At 39.7% G+C, this 21,557-nt stretch overlaps 1 protein-coding gene across 5 annotated transcripts in view; it reads left to right on the forward strand.

Moving 5' to 3' along the window:
- The first annotated feature begins 219 nt into the window (after nucleotides 1–219).
- Nucleotides 220–21,557, forward strand: part of ARMC9 (armadillo repeat containing 9) — a 72,270-nt gene continuing 50,932 nt past the window's right edge. The window contains exons 1-9 of one of the 5 annotated variants that reach the window (XM_074590955.1): nucleotides 220–314; nucleotides 693–780; nucleotides 2,495–2,620; nucleotides 3,194–3,364; nucleotides 4,385–4,540; nucleotides 7,254–7,346; nucleotides 8,613–8,637; nucleotides 15,170–15,327; nucleotides 16,613–16,711. In XM_074590955.1, the coding sequence (XP_074447056.1) occupies nucleotides 730–780; nucleotides 2,495–2,620; nucleotides 3,194–3,364; nucleotides 4,385–4,540; nucleotides 7,254–7,346; nucleotides 8,613–8,637; nucleotides 15,170–15,327; nucleotides 16,613–16,711 (879 nt within the window). In that variant the 5' untranslated portion in view covers nucleotides 220–314; nucleotides 693–729. Of the gene's footprint in view, nucleotides 334–692; nucleotides 781–2,494; nucleotides 2,621–3,193; nucleotides 3,365–4,384; nucleotides 4,541–7,253; nucleotides 7,347–8,612; nucleotides 8,638–15,169; nucleotides 15,328–16,612; nucleotides 16,712–21,557 lie in introns of all 5 variants that reach the window. The other 4 variants (XM_074590956.1, XM_074590953.1, XM_074590954.1 and 1 more) reach the window with 4 other exon arrangements.

The following is a 21,557-nucleotide window of genomic DNA, read 5'->3' on the forward strand; positions in this document are numbered from 1 at the left end:
GGCGGGTGCGGCGGGGGGAAATACTGCGGGATCAGTGTTCAGCTGCAATTAAGAAATCATGTACTTGGGCATCCGAAAGCGACCGGCCGACGGACAGCCGCCTTCTCCACCGCGACCAGCGGGGGGCTGCAGGTTCACCCCCGCCCGCCAGGGGGCGCTACCCGCCGACACGGTGGCGCATCCTCCCCCGTCACGTGACGCGCCCTTCCCGACCTGGGATTGGCTGAAAGGGATCATGTGCGGCGGGAGGCGGCGGGGCGTGAGGCCGCGGTTGCCAAGGCGACAGGAGCCGGCGGCGCGGGGCGCTGGGGCAGGTAGGCGGCGCTGGGGCAGGTAGGCCGCGCCGGTGCCGGCGGCACTCGGGGTTTGCTCGCTTCTCCCCCATCTTTCCAGTGGTTGGCTCAGGAGCCGGCAGAGCCGCGTGTTCTCGGCCCTGAGGGGGTGGCCGCAGCGCCTCGGCCCGGGGGGGAGCCGCTGTGTGAGGAACCGGTGTGACCGCCGCCGCGTCCTGACGAGATAAGCGGGTCGGGTCGGCGAGGACCGGCTTCGGAACTTCTTTGGAGGCGCCTTACGGGGGGATGTCTTGCTCACGCGGTTTCTTGGGTGATGAGATGGCTGATGGGCTGTGGGTGGCTGGGCTGTGTGAACCGCTGCGCTGTCTGCTGACTCCCCCCTCCTTTACGATTTTCTAGGTTTATCCGTGATGAGATGTAGCAGCAACATTTAGCGATGGGTGACGTTCTAGCTTACGAAGCTGAGTTACTCGGACTAGTGAGAGAGGTTGGTTTTCTCTCATTTTTCTGTTCTTTTTCTTTTTGGTTGAAATGAACAAGGCAAAATTTCATACTACTTGTATTCAGAGCCAGACATTGTAACTGTCGTCTAAATTCTGGAGTTATTTGGCTGGCTAAGTGTTTGTTACACCCTGAAGTCATATTGACTCCTGTCATGCTCTGTAAATTCGAAGGGCTCAGTGTCTGTTAAATGCCAGCAGTCAAACATCAAATCAATCTAGAATTATTTATTGTTCATTGTAAATGAGGCTTTCGTTAAAGAAACAGTTAAGTTGATTAGATCCACAGGCAACTTTGGGGCTCAGGAACAACCTGTAATAACGGTGAGATCTTTAAAACATTGCTTAGCTGCCACCTCGTTCTATATGTGTAAAAAATCGCAGAGGCATATAAAAACCCTAGAGCTGACAAAGCCCAGGCTGAAGTCCTGAGACCACTGATCTCCATGGTTTAATGCCTAAGCAGGATTTTCCAGCTAGGCACTCTTCTACCCATATTGCCCATAAGAGGTAATCGGAAGGTGTTCTAAAGTGTGAAACAGTCCTGTGAAAAAGACAGTGAGAAACAAACTTTCATGGGTGGGTGCCTCTCTGGTAATCTGTGCTTCAGCTTTGCGGATAAATGGGCTAAAATGGGATTTATGCTTTGGAACAACTACACAGTCCGTGATCTCTGCTGTTTGTTACTGCCTCATTCCTTTGATTGACACTGTGTTGGTTGCCTAGTTTGGGGCCCTCAGTGAACACCAAACCAACAACCTGACCCCCCTGCCCCGCCTTGTCTACTTTTGTGACCCAACCTACTGCAGGGTTCTGCAGATGCCAGTGATCGGAAGCAGCAATCAGCTGTCACCGTGCCCAGCTTTCACCAGGCTCTCTGTTGAAAGCCTGGACAGTTGCTTCCTGCCTCAAGAGTCTACCAAGTAGTAGACTCATACACAACTTAAATCTTTTTGGGTATGTCAGAAACCAAATCTATAAAAGAGTTTTAAGTACTTAATCATTACTATAATCTTATTTATGTTAACAGTGAAGAAAGTAAATAATTCTTGTTCTCTGTGGCAATACTGGGGATCCAGATCAAGTTTGCAAAACAAAATGTGATGTTTTGTCTTGGCAACCAATAACTAAGACTCCTGAGATGAAGGGAGGAGGAGAAAGTTGTGTGTAATATAGTTACTGTACAGTGCGGGAGGAAGAGCCAGGGCTGTTTATCTCTTTCTCAGAAGAATAGTGCTTGATTAGCTGGTTATTAATTTGGCTTGCACAGCTTCAGGTGAGTGACCTGGCTTAGAATTCAAGCTCTCTGACTGTTGCTGTGGAGTCGCACTTAAGCCCTCTGAGACCATTATTTGCAAGGAAGTTATTTATTTGTTTCTTCAACCAAGGTATAGCATTAATGGATTTTAGTTCTTTTTTTTCTTTGATTAAATTAAATTATTGGCTAAACCAAGGGGCATCGTTCTTTCAGAGAGGATGTGCCCGGTTGTCAGTACTATCGTCTAGTATGCAGGAGGAAATCTAGTTGACGGTAGTTTCCTGCCACATGAAGTACCAGTTCTTGATTTGTTGCTGTGTAGTCTTTGGCATTTATGGACCCTGCTACAGGGAATCTTTAAAGGACTTTGGCAATTCATGGGTCACTCATTAAGTCATTAATAATCTAAAAAAATATTGCTCCTGTATGTTTTTGTCTTGTAGTATTTGGATTTTGCTGAATTTGAAGAAACGGTGAAAGTATTTACAAAAGAATGTAAAATAAAAGGGAAGCCACTACCTAAACCAGCAAGCGTTTCCTCAAGAGATTCAAAAGCTTTGCCTGTTCAGGTAATGCATCATTTACACTTACTTTGAGTAATACTAAAAATAGTTATAGGCCGCTAACTGCTGTGTCAATTTGTACGGCAATGAGATTATCTGAACTGTCTGATCAGATTCTTGGATTATTTGAAGAAGTCTGCTAGCAGTTGTTTTTCAGTACAAGAAACTTTAAGTTTGGTTGTTTGTGTGTTTTTTTTCAGAACTCCAGTCCTTTTGAACCTGAGACAGTAGTTTTGGTTCATACTATTTTAGGTTTTTAGCTCGCCATACTTTCATAAGACTGATTTTCACATGCCATAGGCATTTATTTTTCCCTTATTGTAAAGGTGGGTCCCCATATCGATGCTTGAAATTTTGGGCTTTACTTCTCGTATTGATGGTTGATTCAGTTTCTTGAAGATAATAAAGATAGGTGGAGAAAGAATATTTACGTGGTCATTGGATGATGGGAGACTTTGCATAAAACTTTGAATTCAAAGTGTTCAGATGGCACTTGAATTCTTCATTCACTAACCTACTGTTGAAGAAATGTAGCTCTTCTGTGTTTGGTTTTTCACTGAATGCTTTTCCGCTTTGCAGAAAGATCTGCTTACAGCATTTGAAAATGGTGAGCAGAAAGTTTTCTTCCAGCTCTGGGAAGAGCATATTTCGTCTTCAGTCAGGGACAATGAACCAATTGCTCAGAAGCTGGAGTTTTATCTTCACGTCCACTTTGCCACCTACCTCTTAAAACACTCTGTGGGAAAGCCGGTAAGTTTAGTTCACAGTTCAAACTTCAAATTGCTTTTGTTTGGTTTACTTCATTTATTTGTCTTTAGTGTGGATGTTTAGTAAGAAGAATTTGCAAAGTATGTATACAGTCTTTGGGCCACAGTCTGCGTTTTAGTTAAACCAGACCCCTTGTATTGTGAAGTACAGAGATGGGATTTGGAGGTTTCCTTATCTTGGAGCTCATGAAATATTTTAATTTGGAAAATACCAGCATGCTGATACTTTCACACCACTGATGGTAGTCTACAAAAGATTCTTAAAATGTTTATTTTGCTTCTAGTTTGGACTGAAGCTGTGTCTTGAAATACAAACATTTCTGATAAAATTGGAAAGCTGAATCTTGGTCAGCTTAATATATCATATTGAAAACAGCAATTCCAAGCTGTCCTAAAATAAAATCTTTGCTAAGTGGGACTTTTATGATGAAGAGACATTTAAGTACCTTGGAGTCAGCCAGATCAGCCAGGGCTTAATAGCTCCTGCCTTGCACCTGTCAGCTGCTACGGGAGCATTTGGATGCCTTCATTGTGCTTTCCAGCCTCTAAGAAGCTTTTGGTCTGTTCCATGTGCCAGCTCCTCTTCCCCCCTTCCTGGTGCTGTGTGAGTGGATTTTATGGTTCTGCACTTATCACTGAAATAAAGCATGTCTAAAGTAGGTTTTTCCTCTCTGCCCTGTGTGTGGAAATGGCACTCTGCTTTAGAAATCTAGCTTGAAGTGGGCAGGAATAATTTACATTCAAAAAGCAATTGTCCCTCTCTTCTTTTGTTGGACCTGGATGACACAAATAACAACATTGGTTTAAACTTTCTGTTTTGAGCGGTGAAAACAAGATATAATGCTCTCTAGTTAAATAAATGTTGCTTTTTAGATAACAAATATTCTGGGATTTCAAACTTGATATTAGGTCTCTTGTATTTAGGTCTCTGCTTATATTTGCCAGTTTTACATTACATTCAAAGTGGCACTTTTCTAAATAAATATGCTGCTTTATTTCCTAGAACAAAGCTGAACTTGAGGAAAGAATTTCTCATTTTAAGGCATACCTGGAAACAAAAGGAGCTGCGCTGAGCCAGACTACAGAGTTTCTTCCCTTTTATGCTTTGCCTTTTGTCCCGAACCCCATGGTACATCCTTCATTTAAAGAACTTTTCCAGGTAAATGTCTGTTTTGCAGAGATGGTATTTATGATGATTTTTCTCATGGGGTGATAAATATTGAATGATGCTTAGTTTGGTAATCACTCTTATTGTTTCCTTTAACAGAAACTGTGCAATCATAAAAGAACATGTATTTAACGGAGGAAGGGTTGTGAGAGTGCTATCAATAACAGAGTACCGTCTTAAATATATTTTATATTTACTTGAGTCCTAAATGGTATGCTGGCTTTGTGTTATAAATAAAAATTGCTACTTCTCCTTCCTTTCCACACAACCCTGAAATATACATGCTTCTGGGAATTGCTATGTAGTAGTTCAAGTCTAGTTACTTGCTTTGAGGTTGTTGACCAGCCCCGCTCTCTGTGTATATATAGCTGGGTTTAAAACATGATAGCTAGGCATAAGGAGCCTGAAGCAGTTTCGTTTAATGTGGAGAAGAGAAAGTCAAGTTTATAAGTAATCCTCCTGTAACAGAAAATGAGTGTCTATTGTCTGTGTTCTGAGACTCTTCCCCACTCCCCCCCCAAAAAAAATGCTGGAAGAGCATAGCTGTAGAGCATAGCTGTGCTTAGTGGTTTGGTGACTCTTGCCATAGGCATTTTTGCTGGTTAATTTTTTTGTTAAATATGTTTTAGCCTTTTTCTTTGAATGGCTTTTTCAGAGTTCAGTTCTTAGGCTTGCACGTGCAAGAGAGTGCAAGTGAGAAGAGAGTGTAAAAGTTAGCGTGCTTGAGGTTCAAAATAGATCTCACTTACAGGTGCCCTTTCAATGTGAAGATGTCTACAATTATTCTATTGATGAAGGGGTAATGAAACACCCTTACACTGACTGCTTCCTGGCCAATGTGCAGGTAGATGGTTAGGAGATGTTGTCCAGAGCTGTGGTTTGACATTGTAAAGATCAGTGGCAATACCTATAGGGAAGATACAGCCACTGTTTCGCCTGCTGATGGCTTGTTCCTGTGGTGCAAAATTGCGCCTTAACTTCTTGGTTATGCTGGAAATGGCTGGTTATGTGGTTGCACTTGGACTGGATCAAGGAACTGATATGCTGTATTGCCTGTGAATGTGTGTGTATACAGCTCCCGTGTACACATACGCACGTGTACACAAACTTGTTTGTAAAATATGTATATTATTTTGCAGGGTTACATGCTTGAAATCCTTCACCGTCCTGCCGCATGGACAGTTTTGCTAGTTTATCTAAGAAGCTGTGGTCAGTTATTGTGGTGGGAAGAGATATCTTCAGCCTGCCACATGCTTTTTGATATCAAATCAAAGTTTAAAGTTTAAGTGATACTTGCCCTTGGACTGACTTTGGATGTACCACCTGATGAAGAGCTCCAGTTTAACACCAAAAAAGGCATATACTGCCATTTTCCTTTGGGACTAGCTATAAATAATGAGATATACTTGTTGACCTCAGAGATGGGATACGACTACTCTTTTTTTAATTAGCAGCTTTTTTTTTTTTTTTTTTTAATGCCTTATCTGAGTCGAGATGCTCAGGTTTATTCATAGTAACCCAGTGTCCAAGCTCTTAGTCCACAGTCACGCATATTTTCTTGTGGGAATTGTACAGCTCATTCCATGTTAGTGTTGAAACACAGATTGTTTTACGTTTGAGAAAGAACAGCAGTGAGTCACTAGTCTACTAAGCAGTGTTCTTATGGCATATTTTTTTACTCAGGCGTCTGATGCTTTATATAGCTGGAGTTCCTGTCTGTTTGTGTAATACATCTTGAAAAATAATATACACTCCTCTCTGTAGGAGACATGGTTCCTTTGGTAATGTACAGCGTACTGTGGTGCACCACTGTCTGGATACTGAATTGGTAAATGCAGCAAGTAAATTCTGTACGAGCATGGTGAAATAAGGGCAGATCTGGGCTGTGAGAACATATATTTACATATACAGCAGTAAATTTAGGAAACTCCTGCTACTTGTTGGAAGATACTGCTTTTTTATCTGTTGGCTAGCTTTTCGTCCAGCAGAAACTAGCTTAAATGAAGGTATGAAATAGAGGAAATGAGTATTCAGTGAATTCTTAGGTGTAGTTTGGCTTTTTTCCTTAACTATTATTTTTGTGTGCTTGTGAGACACTGTGTCAGGCAGAAGACAGCATTCCAGTTTGTGGCTGATAGGTTGGTCTGTTTTTCGTACATGAGTTATTTCTCTCCAAATCCTTATTTTAGAAATGTCATAACCTGATCGCTGATGTCATGACACTTGCAATTGTTACTAACAAAATTTACAATTCCCAGGTCTTGTTAGGAGTGAAAGATGACTACAGTGATTACTTTTTGAAAACTGAGCAATGGAAAATTATTCATTTCATACTCTACTTAATAAATTTAAAATTAATTTTCATCTTTTTATCTTCTTTTTTCAAGTTGCTTGTAATTTAAAGGTACTTCTAACTTAGGGGCACTTATATATACCAACAGTATATGATAGTTTTATACTTGAAATAAAGCTACATTTTGTTTCTAGAAGTCTTGTGTGGGAATAATACTGAACTCTTCTAACTTCTGTATGCTTTTACGAGTAGCTAGCAAACACATTCACTTCAGTAACAGTGAAGGGAATCTTTTCAATACAATGCTGGCTGCCTTGTTTACTAATGGAAAGTTGCTGTGATCTAAATAGTACTTTCAGCAGAGTGTACATATTTGGTGAACAACTGTCATCATTTGTTTTTCTTTTCAAGGATTCTTGGACATTGGATTTAAGGACAAGATTGGAAAAGTTCCTGTCTCTGACTCTCAAAGCCAGACAGACTCCCCAGCTTCTCACTTTATTTGTATCCTTCTGAGAAAACACTTTGAAGATAATAAGAATTACTATAAAGAGGCAGTATAATTTATTGGAAGAGTGTGTTGCCAAGATTTGTTGCAGCATTGCAGTAACGTTGCAGTTCAGTGTTTTTATGATAGGAAACATTGTTTATATTCCACATTCAAAAAAACCCTTTTGAAAAAGTTATCTAAAGACAAATGTATAGATGCGTAAGAAGCTGCATGTTTCTCGTATGACCGTTCTTGGCTTCCGTATATAAAATACAGGAAACCCCCTGGCACCAACCTGACCTGACTTCTTTCTTAGCATTTGTGAAGCTGTTAGTCTTTCCAGTTAGCCATTTCAGGGACTAGCTGAAAGTTTTCCAGGGCTTTTGAGGGTTCCAGAAATTATTGTTTTACTAAATGGCTTGTGCTTCAGACTGTATTGTTTTTCTAACAGTATTGTTTAAGCTGTGTTGTCAGGCCTAATTTGCAAACTAACTAGCTATATGACAAATTATCTTCTCCATTTTTGGTCAGTACAGTTAAAGGCAAGGTAAAGAGAACTGAACTGGAGTCTGCTTTTTTGCCTTTTTTTTTTTTTTTTTTTTTTTTTAAACCAGGAGAAGTTGAAAGTCCTTTGCTGCTATATCTTACTTTATTCTAAAGCAGCATGTTGCCATGGTGGTATTGAATGATGAGCTGGAAATTATATTCCTTCTGTTCCATTCCTGCCCATTTACCAGGATGGGGAGCAGTGATCAAAACACTGCTTTCACTCCCATTTTACGGATGTTTGTGTGGGAATCTGGCATAGAAGAGTTGAAGAAAATTTTCTCTCTGCTTATTCCTCTTTATGGAATAATGGACTGGATCCTAATTGAGCCCTGAATATTTCTTAAGTATAATACATCACTTACCCCAAAACACCTGTGTATTTGTATGTTGATTTTATGTAAAATCAGCAGTTTGACTTTTGATTTTGGTGTTAATACATTTAGACTGGAGTTACTGTATCTTATACCTCAGGGCTGGGTCTAGTATCTTTAAAGGCCAGCAAAAAGTCTCAAGTCTCCATGCAACATATAGCACTATGAGATTTTTATGTATTTATTATTGATTAATTTATTCTTGCTCTTCTGTGAGGCATCAGGCACTGCCTGTTGCCTGAGTCAGGAGGAATATTTGGCTCAGTTGGATTTGCCAGTTGGTTGAGTTTCTGTGTCTCTGGAACAAACGCACACTGAAAGGATGCACATTTTCCTGAACTACTACTCCTTGTACAACAGAAGGAGAATGGACAGTGCAACAAAGGTAAATGCTGAGATGTGGTAAGGATATTCTGTAGGATTATTAGGGGCTAAAATAGTAGTGGAAAGTAGGCTTGCAATGATGGGTAAGCTAGTGATGCATGGCAAAAAGTCCTTTGAAATCCAGACCCTTGTCTTGGTGATAGTTACTGCTAGACTGCTTGAGGTCAGTAGGGTTGAGCATAGGCATGTACTAGAAACAGGAGGGGCCTAGAAGTAGGATTTGTATTTTAAGTCTATTCTGTCACAAAACATGGTAAAAACAAGTAGAGAACTCTGTACACAGTGCATACCAGCTCTCCGTTTTTAGTTATGACGAATGTAAGTTTCCTCAGATCCCTTTCCCATACCTGCTTATGCCTATCTTCATCTTCCAGATTTCAAATCTCATTCGGTTATTCTGGTGACTGTCTGATGATCTTAGGCAAAGTTGATGTTATTCACTTATCCTGTTTAAACTACTAAAATAGTATGTATTGGTGTGTCCTGAATAAGAACACGTTAATTTAAGTATGATTCTCTGATGTGTTGCATTTTTAGGTAAGCTGTTCATACACACTTAGGTGTTTAAGTGCCTTGGGGTCCTTTAAAAATATAATAATTTCAGCACTGAAAAAAAAGCACTTTTAAAAAACAGTTTAATAAATAGAACTTAGGTTTCCAACTCCTTTGCATTCATTTTTTCACTTGACTTTCTGTGTTCACTTTATTGGTAAGGATTTGTATGAGCCCACCTGGCTTCCTAAAATGACTTTTCCTCTTGAGATGTTTTAATCTGTAATTTTACACTGAGGACTTAATATTTATAGATTGAATTAAAGAGAAAGTTAGGCTCATCTCCTACTGTGAATTCCAGGTATTTCTTTGTTATTTCGTGCTTTGTGTTGCGTTAGGCTTTCATTGAATAATAGGAAGTTCTTTGTGGTTTTTTTTTATTTTCCAGAAATTACTCTTTTTCCTTGTGGCGAACTTTCCTGAAGGCAGTAATTCCATAGTCTGATTAAAAAGAAATAATTAAATGATCAGCCCTAAATGATTTTGGGCCTAATTCTTTTTTATTTGACAGGTTTTGTGCTTTGTACAAGCATAGGGACTGTCATGGTATCAAATGCATGGGGGTCAGCCTTAATTTGTAGATCTGTTACGTGCCTTGGAGGTTGAGTCGGTTTGGATTTTTCATAAAGGTTACTTGAGGCCTGTCTCATATGAAAGTTTTGGATCTGAGACATTATTTTTGCAGTATGCTGTTCAGATCACATGGGATCCACAGTACATACTCACTGTTGGAGAATGTTTACTTTATCAGTGAAGGAGAAATGCAAAGAAAATTAATAGGCAACACATGAATGACAGCCAGTATGGCAAAGAGTCCTGAAAACAGCCTTTTATAAATTGTTGGCAGTCATTAGTCTGACATACTGAAGCACTTCAAGTTTGGGTGGGGTGGTACATATGTTCTTGAGGGTGTCCTGGAGGGTTTAGTGTGTTTACCTTTCCCCATTAACCTGCTACAGTCTGGCTTTTTACCCATTTGCTAAAATACTTTAATACGTGTATGACTTTCAAAGCCATCTGTGTGGCAGTTCTGCTTAACTTACAGCTCTCCCATGTGTTTTTGGTTTGGCTGGAAAGAGAAGAACTGCAGAATGGTTGGCATCTTGCACAGAGAGCTTTAGACATTTGGTGTGTCCTCTGTGCTAACAGGAATGGAGGGAATGAAGTATTTGAAAGTGTGTTCAGCTCTGTCCCTTTCACTGTCTCATTACAAATCTGTGGATGAGTTCACAGCCACTCTCCCACCATTTCGGGAAAGGGGAGAGTGGAGGAAGTGTGTCAGGCTGCTGCACGAAAGAAGGTCAACTGTGACCTACCTGCCTGTCAAGATTTGCTGTAGTCTGAATGACTATTAATGTGGAAAGATGTCAGTTTAGAATATGGATAATAATTTTTATGGAAATGACGTAAGCAAGAAGGAAACAAGGCAACTACTGCATCTTCTAAGAGTAAGGTTTTGGTGTCACCTAAGGAGGCCTGATGTCTGACAGCACCTCTTGGGACCTTGAACTCCTCTGCTGAGAGTTCTGCTGCATTTGTATGCAGGAACTCAGCCTGGCCAGAGTCAGTCCTTCTAGCAAGGTATGTGAGCATGGGCTGAGATTAGAGAGACAGAGAGAGCAAGCACAAGTTCAGGAAGCATGTTTGCGGTATAGGTAAGTTGTCATAAACAATAATGACCAATCTTTCACTTTGAGAGAAAAGCTTATTGTGGAATTATGTGCATATATGTAGCTCCTTGGCTGCTCATAGAAACTGGGGTCAAAACATTAAAAAGGCTTACATGAGAAAGCAGGCAAGAGTGTTGGTAGAAAATGCAGTAGCTCAGGTGATGCCTCATGCCAACATCTTCATTTATCCGAGTCACAAGCTTTACTGTATGCTGTATCTTCCTAAACTAGGAGATTAGTCCGCTGTCCTTTTTTTTCCCTTCTTTTCCTCCACAGATGAATAATGGTTTTGGTAGGTATTACACCCAGAGCTTTCTCCCCTCCCTCCTCTATAAGCTTATCATATATAGAAAGCATTTGTCAGTGTTGGAAGTTGTGTCTGGGAGAGGGAAAGAGAGAAGCCAAAGGTGTTGTGTTACTCTCTGCTTCCTATTACGGGTGCAGTTTGATGGCTGCTGCAAGGTGACTTAAATGTGAACTACCTCTGAAAGGCACTATTTCCTTCTTTCCTGATCTGACTCAATGAGTGGCAATGACTTAACATTTTAAACAAGCAACTAGTATTAATTTTTACCTAGACTGGTAGCTCCCTGATCTGTCTGCAAGAATGCTGTTATTGGTTATGGGGATATGGAAGGAATGCAAAGGGGGAACAGGGCAGACCAGGACCAGCTCTTCCAACAGCCGTCTGTACTTGGGTCAGCTACATGTCAATGATGAAAGCTTCCTGCCCTCTTGGCAAGAGAAACTTTAATGACGTATTTTTCCCTTTTTAGTAAAATTGCTTATATGTGAGAAGATAGCGATATAGAAAATGCAAGATATGTCAAGACTGTATGTGGTTCCTCTCTTTGACTATCTTTTCTCAGTAAAGACCAGTGTTTATAATTGATAAACCCTGAATTTAACAAGGGGTAAGTTGGACCCTGATTCTTATTTGCTAAGACTAGCATTCATGAGCTGTATTGAGTTCCGGTTATGTAGTTTTTCCTGCTGACTGTAGTTGGAAGATAAATTTTCATCACTGGAAATTTTCCTCACTGGGCTATGAAAAGCAAGCGAATTATGAGTAGGTTTATGTTTCATGACTTGGTGCTTCCAACTTTCCTCTGAGTGAAAGTCACGCTCTGGATACATCCATTGGAAATTTCTGAATCAAATGTGTTGTATGACAGTTAAATAAAAATGTATTCCCATTTGCTCATCTAGGCAAAGGAAATAAAGTGCTGAAAAGTGGCTAGTTTTGTGCAATGGTTGCTCTCAGAATCTTTATTAGTTTAGAAAAATATTCTTGTTTTGGGGCCGTCTCATATCAAAGCTGTGGTACCCCTAGCAGTGAGGCTGTGGAATAATAATAAAATCAAAGTTGAATGATTATTATCAAGGAAGCTTCCAAAGACAACCCAGATCATGCTATCTTAACTCTTCTGATTTTTAAGTTGATTAATTGATTGCAGTTGAGATGGTTTTAACAGCTTAAAGAATTGTAAAAAGTTTGGTGCTCTCAGCAAGATTACTTAATATTACTGGGAGCTGTTCTAGTGTTGGTGGGGTGGTTTTTTTCAAATGCATTTTGCTGGATTTGAACAGGATCTCTGGCCTGTCTCAGCTTCTGTTATTTCACGCCAGTTTGGGCTCCCTCCTAGAAAGTATAAGAAAAATATCATAAAGGCGGCTTGATTTGCAGTTTGATGTCAGGTGTCAGTCACAAATTCTGCAGGCGCAGAATGCTGTGATTCATAAATGATTCTCAGAAAGCAGCCATTATTAGAGGGGAGGGGGCTGTGAGGGTAAAATAACTGTCTTTTTTTTTTTCTTTACTCATAGATTTTGAAAAAATACAGATTAGAATTAAGAAAATGTACCTTCTCTGTATTCCATGCTTTATTTTAAGACTGTCAGTTTATAGCTGAAGTCTATTAATGCACGTTTTCTCTTAAAGATCTCATTAAAAAGATAATTTTGCTAAATTTTCTGAAGGTAAAAATAAGCTGCTCTGCCATCTACTGCTTTTCATATAAATAAGGTGAAAGCAGCCTATTTCAGAAACCCTAAAAATCCGTAAGATGTGACAAATTTTTAAAGCAATTTCTAACATCTGAATTCATAGAGCTATCTAATGACTTTGATCGATTTCATTTATAATAAAATCTTTACGAACAGTTCTGTTTGAATAGTATTTTTCTGTCGGTTTTGCATCTCTTATGTCCACGTGTTTATTGCTTCTTGAAGCATTTTGTCAGAAGCTGTTTGGCAGATATTTGTGCATGATTAATACGTCACTACCTGCAGTATATCTAGTTGTCAGGAGATGACTTGTGAAGGCTCTACCAGATAAGCCATGGTACTGATACAGCGCTTCCACTCCCCATTTTTTCCCTTCTGCTTAAGATTACCACCCCTAGGCCAGCTGCCACGGGACAGCAGAGGTTCATGCCTGAGTTCAGAGAGCAGGGGAGCAAATGTCAAGGGACACTTTTTAAATAACTACACCTAAATTCTCCAGAGCTTGTTTATCATAGCTGCAAGGTATTACCTTAGTGCTCAGCTAGACCAGTTGTATATGCTGAAGTTCTTTTAAATGCAGAGCATAACTGCGGTGAAACTTTGTACTGCTTAGCATTCTCCTAATGAAGATCCTGAAGATTTCTACTTATATCAGTTATTTTTCCCAATGCTTCTGTGTTACAGGAACATGTGATCTATATCTTTATGGAAAGAGGCAGTGAATCATGAAAGAGGGTTAAGGTTTCCTCAAAGATTGTGGGCTCAATCTGTTTAAATCCAGGAATAGGAACTAGTTTTTCTAGTTTCCGATGTTGCATCTTAGCTACTTAATTTGTTTTCCTTCCCTCTGGGTCTGTTTGGACCTAAACTGTGTCATATTGAGCTGTTTGGAATGCTCTACTCTAGCCCCAAAATTTTTTAAGTCTGTGAAAACGAATCCCACTTCTGTCTGAAACTCTGTACTCAAGCTGATTCCTGCCCATGGTTTAACAGAAAGTCCTATGGTAAATATTCAGCCTGTTTGCAGATGGGCGCGATGCCATTTTCACAACACTAGACCAATACTGGCTTCTCAGCAGCCTAATTTAAAACACAATGTTCTAGCAAAATACATAAACATCAGCAGTAACGATAGAATTATTGTGCCTCCCTTCATAGATTTGTCTAATCATGAAGATGTGCACTGCGGTACACAGCTCCAGATTCTGTGCCTGACTTCCATGTAGAATGCTAATTTGGCTAGGTCTGAGACTGGGATGGAGGATACAGATTTTGGTGCTTAATTTGCTTCTCTCATCCGAAAAGTAATTGAACCCGAAGGAACAAAATGTATCAGGAAAGATCAGAGATCTTTTTTTTTATTTAGACATAAAAGAAAAATTTTACTTACTTTTAGTGCCTCAAGTTCTCAAAATAACTAATACAGCTTACCATCAACGAGTAAAGGATGGAATCACCTTAAAAATTTTGTGTAGAAGTAGAGAATTCCCTGCAACTTTGAAGAATTCAGTGAACATTTTAATAGCAGCTAAGGAACTGGATAACTTCAATTTTAGGGCTTTTTTTCCTCTGTGATTTGTACCATTTTTCTTAAAAGATAGAAGACTTAGTATTTACTCTGAAATAAGCAAAGTACTACATAACCTAAGTGTCAGTGATCTATTTCTAGAAATTAACTGGAGAAAACACCGAGCTTCACAGTATAATTTGACAAACACTGGCAGGAATCTCTGGGTACCATCCTGTCCTGTTCTGTTGCTTTATCTTTGAAGTGTCAGCTTGACCTTTTCAGTTGCTGTGTGTCATACCGGTTTTTACCCACCGTTACTTTAGTGAATGTGGAAGATGATAGTGCATGAATCTCATCTGCAGGTGGCAAGTTCAGTCAATCAAGTCTGAGCTGCATTTTGTTATATGTTCCCCTGATTTGACACCCACAGCCTCGTTTTGTCTCTGATAGCATGAAACTTGTTGTGTTAACAGACCTTTAAAACGGTATCCTCTTCACAAATATATTCAGTGATGTTCACTGTCTAATAGTTGTATTGCTACTGTAACTGTGAAGCAATTGGTTCTTTGGGCAATTAAAGCAAAACAAATACTTGCAGCTGTTGTGATGAAATGAAATCACACTAGTAGTGTGGAGTTATCCTTGCAGTGAAATTCCCTTGAATAAAAGTAATTCCACAGCAGCAGTTGAAGTTGTCCCTTCAGAGCAGTAAAAGTGCTTGTGGGTTCTTTTGTCCTTTCGATTGAAAAGGTGATTGAAAAGGTGTTATTTCTTTTTTATTATTCTCTTGACAGAAATGCTGCAACATCTTCATCAACAGTTAGTGGAATCTGAGCACAGGACCATGACCTACCTGAAACGATTTAACAAAATGCAGGCAGACTACCATAATCTCATTGGAGTCACTGCAGAACTGGTGGATTCCTTGGAGGCCACAGTCAATGGCAAGATGGTAAGAGATAACTCAGATGTGTATTTGCTTCCCCCACCCCCCAGAAAACGGAGAGAGGATGCTACTAAAATGTGAATTAAACTTTCTAGTTATGAGCATTTCTTTAAGTACTGTGTCTCTTTACTAATGAAACAGCACTTTGGAAGAGAGATAGCCATTGCCGTTGTGTACTAGGATAAAGGTAGGGTAGAAGGTGGGCATAATCTTGAAATCTTGAAGAAACAATCACCATCTCACAAGACATATCAAAGCTCACATGAGCTTTGATAACAATAAGAAACACATAGTCATTTATTTCCTGCCTCCTGTTTCACATGTTGTCAGTGCTCTCTAGGTGATATCCTCTTACCTGCTGTGGTGGAGGAACGCAGGCGCTGGTTATCTTTTGTTGCGGATGCTTGTTTAATTTCCCTTGAAAGCCATGTGCTGGGCAGTCATTTGATCCTTCCCAAGTGTGTCCAGCTGAGGGTGCTCTTTCGTTATGAATCTTGATTTCTATCATTTTTTTTGAATCCAAAGTGGAGTTGGGTACTGAATAAAATCATATTGAAGTTATAGCATTCTGAATTTGAAGGGTTTTGTTGTCTTGCCCTAGGTCTGAGAATATCAGAAGTGTTCCTGTTTCTGTAATCTCAGTCCTCTTGCCTCTCTGTGCTGGGGAAGCTAAGAACTGTTCTGAAATTTGGCAGTTCTACTGTGATGCAGATTTCCCAAAACAAAAAACCTAAAGCCACTGAGATGTTTTACATTGAACACAGAAGTGCTGTACTGTATCATTCATATTTATTCCCTCTGCTGTACAAGAGAGTTGTGTAGGTTCTGCGCTTTGCCTACATCAGCATAGCATTGCTTAAGTCTAAAGCACAAAACTGCGTCGTATGTACTGTTGGAGAACTTACCTTTTGATTGAGGAAAATCTGTATGCAAACACAGGTGTCACAAATTCCATTTTTCTTCTAGACTCTCTGAAAGTGTTTAGCGTTAGTCTTGTGAATAGCATAGCTATTCCCAGATGAAGAGAGTTTACAGTTTTCTTAGTTTCTGAACAGAATGGTAGTGGCAGTATATACCTTGTGCTTGCATCGATGAGCCTCAGATGTGTGATTTCTTGCCATCTTTAAACAAATAAAAACCAAACAACCTTTAGTATAGAAACACTTGTCTGGTAGAAAGTGGAAATTTTATATAATCCTGTTCTCTCCTTATGTTTCCTAATTTTTAGATCACACCAGAGAGTGGAAATTTTATATAATCCTGTTCTCTCCTTATGTTTCCTAATTTTTAGATCGCACCAGAGTATCTTCAAAGTGTTTGTGTTCGTTTGTTTAGCAATCAGATGAGACAAAGTGTAGCACATAGTATTGACTTCACGAGGCCTGGAACTGTAAGTATTAATGTTTGGGTTTTTTACAGTAACTATCTCAAAAGACAATACAAGTTAAGCTGTATATAGAACAACGAATGTGAGGTAGTAAAGGCAAAATATCATGTGTTCAAGCTTGTGTAAGAATATGGCGATACATAAGGTTTTGTTGATCTCAAATGCTGGTGAATGACACGGTTACACAGTCATAGCTGCGTAAGTATGATTAATTCTGTTGTTATGATAACAGTAAGCTGTGTATCTGTTAAAATGCTAACTGAATGTTTAAAAAAGAAAAATACCCAAACCTTAAACCTAATGTCCTGAACATGGTTTGATAGCACATCTTAGCCAATTTAATGTAGCGAAAAGGGGGTGGTGGTGTTGCTCAGCTCTGGACACAGGCTCTGTTCCTTTCTGCTGTCAGCGATGCTCCTATAACCCTAGAGTGAATTGGCTTAGCCACCTAAAGGAGAAGCATCAGACAGGATCATGAGAACAAATGGGGAAAAGGGGAGGAAGGGAGGACTTCCCTTTTTCTAAGAGCTAGTTGTTAGATGAACAGTTAGATGACATGCATAAGCCACCTTGTTGATTTACACGGTGGGCCTTAGCCCCATATCTAAGTATCTTTGACCTTATTGATAAGCAGCTCAGGATGCCTAGGGGTTTTTTCTTCCAGCCTCTTGTTCCTTTTCAGATGGCTGCAGTATACCTAGCTGCTTGTGCTCATGAATGTTCTGCTCAATCTCTTCTGCCTAGATGGAGAGGGAGCTTTTTTTTTTCCCCAGCAGCAGAACCAGCTTAGCATAGTTTCTAGTGTCTGTGAAACTGTGCTTTGGAATGTGGAATTTTAAATGACTTAATGATAGTATTAGAGCTGTTCAGTGGTACAGCCTTTTTTAATAACTACCTTGTTCAAATTTTTCAAATAAGCGTTAATATTAAAACTGCATTAAAACAATTTATTATTAAAATATTGTGTGCCACTGCTTTACAAAGACAAGCTGAAGTCGTGAACTGTGCTTATTTTTTTTTTTGCTGTGGCAGACATTCATGCATACTTAACTTTGTAGTAGAAGGGCTTTGTGAAGTGTCAAAGGAAAAGCAGAAGAAAATAAGATTCTCACTCCTTATTCTAGCCAAAGTTTTTAATAACAATGACGCTATGGGTACATTTTGTTCCCCTTGAAAATCTGTTGCAGAAAGATGAGGACATAATAAAAATGTTCCCTTTTCTTTTCTATGTGCTAATATTTTCAGAGATAAATATTATTCCTCATTGCTCTTCAAGCTGTTTTAAATGCCCTCACTTCCCTGTTAATGGTCAGAACTTCTTTCTCTGACTTGCCGTGTATTTAGGAGGTGCACTCTTAGCAGCTTTTGCAGGCTGCACGTGCCAGGGTTTCAGGAAGGAATCAGAATCTCTGTTTGTCTGCTACCTCAACATTAGGGGCTGTCTATAACTCCTCTTTCCTCAGGGTTACACCATGTCCGTGGTGCATGGTTATGCCATCTCCCACCGCATAATGTGTCCCCCCCATCTTTCTTCTACTCAACAATTTTCAGAGGTCTTCCCTCTTTCCCTCCCAATGGCTTTCTGAGACAATGCTTTATGTACCCCAGTAGTCTTAGGCATTTTTGCCATCTGATGTTGGGTTGTGTGTATCTCCCAGCTCCCCTTCCTTGTACTGAGAGCATCTATTGTGTACAGCCACATGACCTCTTCTGTCAGTTCCTGCTCTCTGCTTGCATCAAGGCTTCTCTTTTTCTCCTGTGCTTTCAAGGTGTTCCATTTGCCCAGTGTTTCTCTTTTTATTATTTCTTTTCTTTCTATCGTAAGTTAATCCTCGGATCTCTTGAACCTTTTTGGGAAGGGGACAGAGGGAAGAGTGTCGTGCTTATGCAAAGTGCTGATTTGTTTTTTTATCAGCTCTGCAGTGAGTGCAGAAGTGGCTGAAGCTGTGTCTTCACTGATAAAAGCTGGGTGGATTATTGCTAGGCTGCATATGTCTTTCTGCACCCCTATCACATATGCTATTTTAGCATAAACGTCTGTCTTGTATGGTTTAGCCTTTAGGTATAGACATCTATTTCCTTCTCTATGGAAAGGAAAGACTTTTAAGAGTTTTAAGAACAGTAAGTGATCATTGAAGAAGTGGGTAAGCAGCAGAGTATAAACACAGAATTTCAGCGAGAATCTCTGTCAGTGGAGGTTTTTAAGAAATAAGTAGACAAACAGTTACCATTTACCAGGAATGTTTGATGCTTGGCTGCTCCTCCAAGACAGATTAGGTGACCACTCAAAATGTCTTGCAGCCATAATTTCTCTGTTTTTTTCTACTGAAAGATGCTCAACTGTGAAATGATTGTTGATCATTTTATTTACTCTTGCTTCTCTAAAAATATTTCTGCTCTGGAAGCGCCTTTGCCACTATGCTTATGCCAGTATGGCCACGTTAGCACAGCTATGTAGGTTGGTCAGAGAAAGAGGATTTGTTGGTGGTGGATTTTTTTTTCCCTCCTGGAAGTAAATTTTTGCCTCCCTTCTGTCCCAAATTAGCCACATTAAGCGGAGTAATTCTGTGTTCTTCTGGCACAGTTGTATCTATTTTTGTACTAGGCTTTACTAGCGTAACTATTTCTGTGTGACTTTATGGCCCCTTTGCCCACACTATTTGAGGTGGTTACTGTGCCAGCAAAGCTTTCCAGTGAAGGACCAGGACAGCTATAGCAGTGGTTCTGAGGTTATAGTAGCTACTGTGGTTGAAATCTAATGTTGTTTCTATAAGCAGACCCACACACTCAGGCTGTCTGAGGCATTAGCCGAGTTTTGGAGTGCTAATCACAGTCTGTGCTAGTAAACCTTCACTGCATTGTAACCAGGTTTCCTCGTCTTATCCTTTTGTCCACACTTGATTGTGGAGAGTTCTGATTTTATTACATGAACAGCAAACATGTAGAAACACAAATAAATATAAGAAGAAAATACATACATACATATATATATATTAAAATATATATATTTATTTTTATATTAAAAATATATGTTTATATTTTATATAAAAATATGTATAAAATTTATATATATATAAAATATTTTTATATATATATATATATCCCACCTTCTGAGAAGAAAAATTAGGCTCCTTCCTCTTCATCCCAAAATATTTCTAACCACTCCCTGACTCTGTTGATCCAGGAAGCCAGATGACACGGACTAAAAACTAAATTCTGACTGTTTGCCACTAGGCCACTAAGTTTGGGATTTATCTTTACTTCTAATCCCATTACTTTTTCTTCAAGGATTCCAAATACCTCATTGTTATACACTTAGATGTTATTGTTCTATTCCTTAAGTGGTTTCAGGTTTTCACGTAAGTTTTGGAATAAAGCTGGAGGCATCATGACCCAGATTAAGTAGTAGCATGAGTTTGCAGCATCTGTGCTGGATTTGTGTTGGAAGGTCCCTTCTCTTTTTGCTCGTAACTAATTAGAGATGCTGGATTGTGGTCTTTACAGCTACTCCATTTCACAAAACTCCCGCTGTAAGGGGCAGTCACCTGTGTAATTGTAGAGGGAAGAGTCTAGCAGAGGGGCAACTCCTTTGTTCATCCTTACCGTTAGGTCACTGTGTAGGCAAGATAAGTGAGATGTCTGGGGGAGAAGTCAATGTCTAAAGAGTTTTGACAGGCATTAAATGTCGTGGCTTGGGTTTTTTCCCCCCACTTTGCTTTGAGTACTCAGGATTTGACCCTATCTCACTGACATCAGCGACGTCAGGACCTGACTCTAAGATAAATTAGTTTCAGCAGTTCAGTATCTCTAAATAGATGAACAGAAAGAACATCATTAGCAAGTAAATTACTTTTTTGTTGTACTGACATGCAGCCTTACATTTCTACCACTTTTACTTAGGGGATGAGTGGATGTGCGTTATGTAGTTTGGAAAGAGGAGGTGCTTGAGTTCAGAGTCAGCTATACTGGCACAACCTGGGGGATAATCCAGGTTTAGGAGCAGGTTCTGACAGCAGAAAATGCTAAAGCTGCATCATTCTATGAGATATGTACAGTATATTTTGTTAAATCAGCTACACTGCACTGTTAGTTTTAAGTTATACGGGGAAGGACGCCTATACCAGTGCTGTAACCAAAATGAAATATTGCCCAAGGACATTAAAGAGTATGCCTTGGATTATATCCTTGGTAGCATTATTTGTCTGCAAACTTGATTTTGTTCCCAGTGCATTGTACTCTGTGGTCAATTTTTAATGTCAGGAAAGTAGTATTGTGTAATATAAAGCCTTGAGGTCTCAGGCTTTAAAATTACAATAAAGGTAGTATGTGTCACTTACTAATGTGTACTGTTATTGTACAAACATCAGCTTCCTGGTTTGTGTCCCCCCTGCCACGGTTGAAGACCTGTCCTTTCATACTGGAAGAAATTCGTATTGGGAGGACAAATCCTAGAACAAGTCTTTCTTACCAAGCTGGCTTTAAAGACCGGAGGCAATGACGTTTCTTAACCAAAAGACTTTCCCAGTGTAATCATGCCCATGAAATCTTACTTAGCAAGGGCTTCTAGTGTTGGCTGTTGCTTTGTGCTCTTCGGTGAGCTGGCTTGGATCTCATTCTTTCACAGAGCAACTTTATGCCTCTTGCCAGCTCTGACCTCCTAGGTCAGCTTGGGAGCCTGATCTACAATCCATTAACAGGATGCATCTGCTGCATGTAGTGGGAGAGAGGCCACACTATTGTGTTATAGCTGGGAGATGTTTCCAAGGCTTCTCTAAAGCCCTGTTTTACTGTAAGGCTTTTTTCCTAGCCGCAGTTGAATGTTATCACCATCTTCCATCGTGTCATTTGA

Source organism: Larus michahellis, chromosome 6 (genome assembly GCF_964199755.1).
Source record: "Larus michahellis chromosome 6, bLarMic1.1, whole genome shotgun sequence".
NCBI classification, from domain to species: Eukaryota; Metazoa; Chordata; class Aves; order Charadriiformes; family Laridae; genus Larus; species Larus michahellis.